General features: G+C 37.6%; 1 protein-coding gene across 1 annotated transcript; it reads right to left on the bottom strand.

The window, feature by feature from the left end:
• Positions 1–1,085: 1,085 nt before the first annotated feature.
• LOC311623686 (olfactory receptor 7A10-like) lies at positions 1,086–2,005 on the bottom strand (the record flags this gene model as incomplete). The annotated part of the gene is made up of 1 exon (XM_084886063.1): positions 1,086–2,005. Exon 1 carries the CDS (start codon positions 1,998–2,000, stop codon positions 1,086–1,088), a length of 915 nt encoding a protein of 304 aa, XP_084742189.1. The 5' UTR covers positions 2,001–2,005.
• Between the last annotated feature and the right edge of the window lie 624 nt (positions 2,006–2,629).

Here is a 2,629-nt window from a genome sequence, read left to right as displayed (position 1 = left end):
TGTTGCTTATGTTGAGTGGTAGACACACACACACACACACACACACACACACACACACACACACACATACTTGAGATTCTGTATGTTTGTGTGTGCACTTCTTCTGTTATTCATTCATTTCATTCCTTGTTATTCACAGATTCCATATTTGAGAACTCACCTATTGGTACTTGCAAACATGTATTAGTAACCCAAAATCAATACTGGTTAGAATTCAGTGGTCATTCTCAGACATGCAAGAGAAGAGAACAATCTGAGTTCCTTACTGGCCACTTCTAATCTGAGGTTCAACAAGGCAAGTCTCTGCCTTCTTGTTTCAGCTCTGATATCATAAGAGCTCTAGTTTTCAAACTCTTTATAGTGCCACCTGTTTCACAGTCTTCTCTTCCTGTTGGTGATTCTACTGTTGAAATTGGCCACCACGTATAATGTTTCTAAGTGCAGGAAGGCTGTGATGTGACTTGTGGAGAAATATGTGTGAGATAAGCTTCATTCAGATATATATTATATGATATGGAGATTGTTCACTCACTGTCCCTTCGGTGGATTTGGAAAGGTTTAAAAAAGGAGTGATATTTACTCAGAGCACTAGAAAGAAGCACATTTTTAAGAAGTATATTGAATGGTTTTAAGCAAAAGCAGAAAAATAGCACATAAGAAAAAGCACCTAAAACTCTCCAGGTAATTTTTCACCCCGTGAATAAGAACACAGACACATAGATATCCCATCCACACTTTAATGATTCGATTTGTACCATGAAAACTGTGATCTCTGATTTTCCTGCAGAAAATTATGTAAATACTCTTAATACCCAAATGTAGTTATTTCCATAGGAGAGGATAATTCATGACTACTCTTTCAAGGAAACAATAGAAATATTTCTCTTAATGATATAATGCCACAAGACAATAAATCATTCCAAAATAATTCATGTTAATTCATAAGATCCGAATTTCCAATTATGTATGGTCAAAAGATTGGATTAATTTGTCTCAGAAAATAATAGGGCTCTGAGGCTTTAAAGTGACCCTTCATTCGTGGTCCCTTCTTCAAACTATTATAGTACAGTCAGCCCTTGAAAAGCTCACCTGCCAAGGAATCTCTGCAGTGCTCTCTTTATGTCCTTGTTCCTCAGACTGTAGATGAAGGGGTTCAGCATGGGTGTGACCACAGTGTACATCACTGAGGCAATTGCACTTGAGTGTGCATTTTGGGTAGCAGCAGATGTGAGATACACTCCTAGGCTCGTGCCATAAAACAAGGAGACAACTGAGAGGTGAGATGCACAGGTAGAAAATGCTTTATATTTCCCCTGAGCTGATGGGATTCCACATATGGAGGACACTATTTTGGAGTAAGAGTAAAGAATCCCAGCAAAGGGGCCACCACCAAGGAGCACAATTAAAAAATATATCATAAGGTTATTTAGAAGGTTGTCAGAACAGGCAAGTTGAACCACCTGATTAAGTTCACAGAAAAAGTGGGGGATTTCTAAGTCTGCATAGAAGGACAGTTGCAACACCATTAAGCTATGTAGCAAGGAATTTAGGAAACTCATAATCCAGGACACAAGGACCAGTATTCTACAAAGCCGAGGGTTCATGATGACCATATAGTGCAAGGGGTGGCAGATGGCCACAAACCGGTCATAGGCCATCACAGTAAGAAGAAAGTTGTCCAACACTACAAAAAGTGTATAAAAATATATCTGGGTGATGCAGCCTACATAGGTGATGGTTTTGCTCTGTATCTGGATGTTCACGAGCATCTTTGGGATGGTGGTGGAGGTGAAGTAAATGTCTATCAAGGACAGATTGCAGAGGAAGAAGTACATGGGCGTGTGGAGGTGGGAGTCTGAGCTGACGGCCAGGATGATGAGCAGGTTTCCCAACACAGTGATCAGGTACATGGAGAGGAAAAGCCCAAATATGAGGGGCTGCAGTTCTGGGTCCTCTGAAAGTCCCAGAAGAAGGAATTCTGAAATGTGCGTATCATTCATGGTGCCATGTGCCAGAGATAACTATCAGAAAATAGAAAAAATGAAAAGCAAATTTTCACATTAGCAAGCATTAGTAACTGAGAATAAATAACACAGTTTTGTTTTACAATCAGGAAAATAATTTCCATATTTAGTGTATGATATGGTTCCCATTAAGTTTCTCTACTGCCATTTCTTATTAGAATTTCCTTTTTTCATCAGTCAATTCTTCAAACATAATGTATATTGCTGTTTTATTTAGGATATCTTTCATTCATATAGGGTGTTCCAAAAATGTAAGCCACACTTTGAATAATTATAAAGGCAGTGTTTATGAAAATGCATTTTATTTTCAAAATTGACTTACCAGTTTGTATAGTGTGTATACATTTTGGGGGTCATCCTGTATGTTGTCTATAGATTATGTTCATGACACTGTTCGGAGTATGGGAATGCTTTAAATAAAAATCTCTACAAATTAATGATTAAGAAAGAATTTAATCAGATAAAATAATATAACATATCCAATGGTACAGATGCTATAAAGAAGATAAAATCACATTAAATGGAGAGAGGTAGTAGAGGGTTGTGGTTTTTTGTGTGTGTTTATTATAGAGTTTAACCAAGACTTGCCAACCAGAAACAGTTAA

The sequence above is a fragment of the Pipistrellus hanaki genome, assembly GCF_964339955.1.
Source record: "Pipistrellus hanaki genome assembly, chromosome: 5".
In the NCBI taxonomy this organism is placed as follows: domain Eukaryota; kingdom Metazoa; phylum Chordata; class Mammalia; order Chiroptera; family Vespertilionidae; genus Pipistrellus; species Pipistrellus hanaki.
This window is presented reverse-complemented; position numbering and strand designations above follow the sequence as displayed.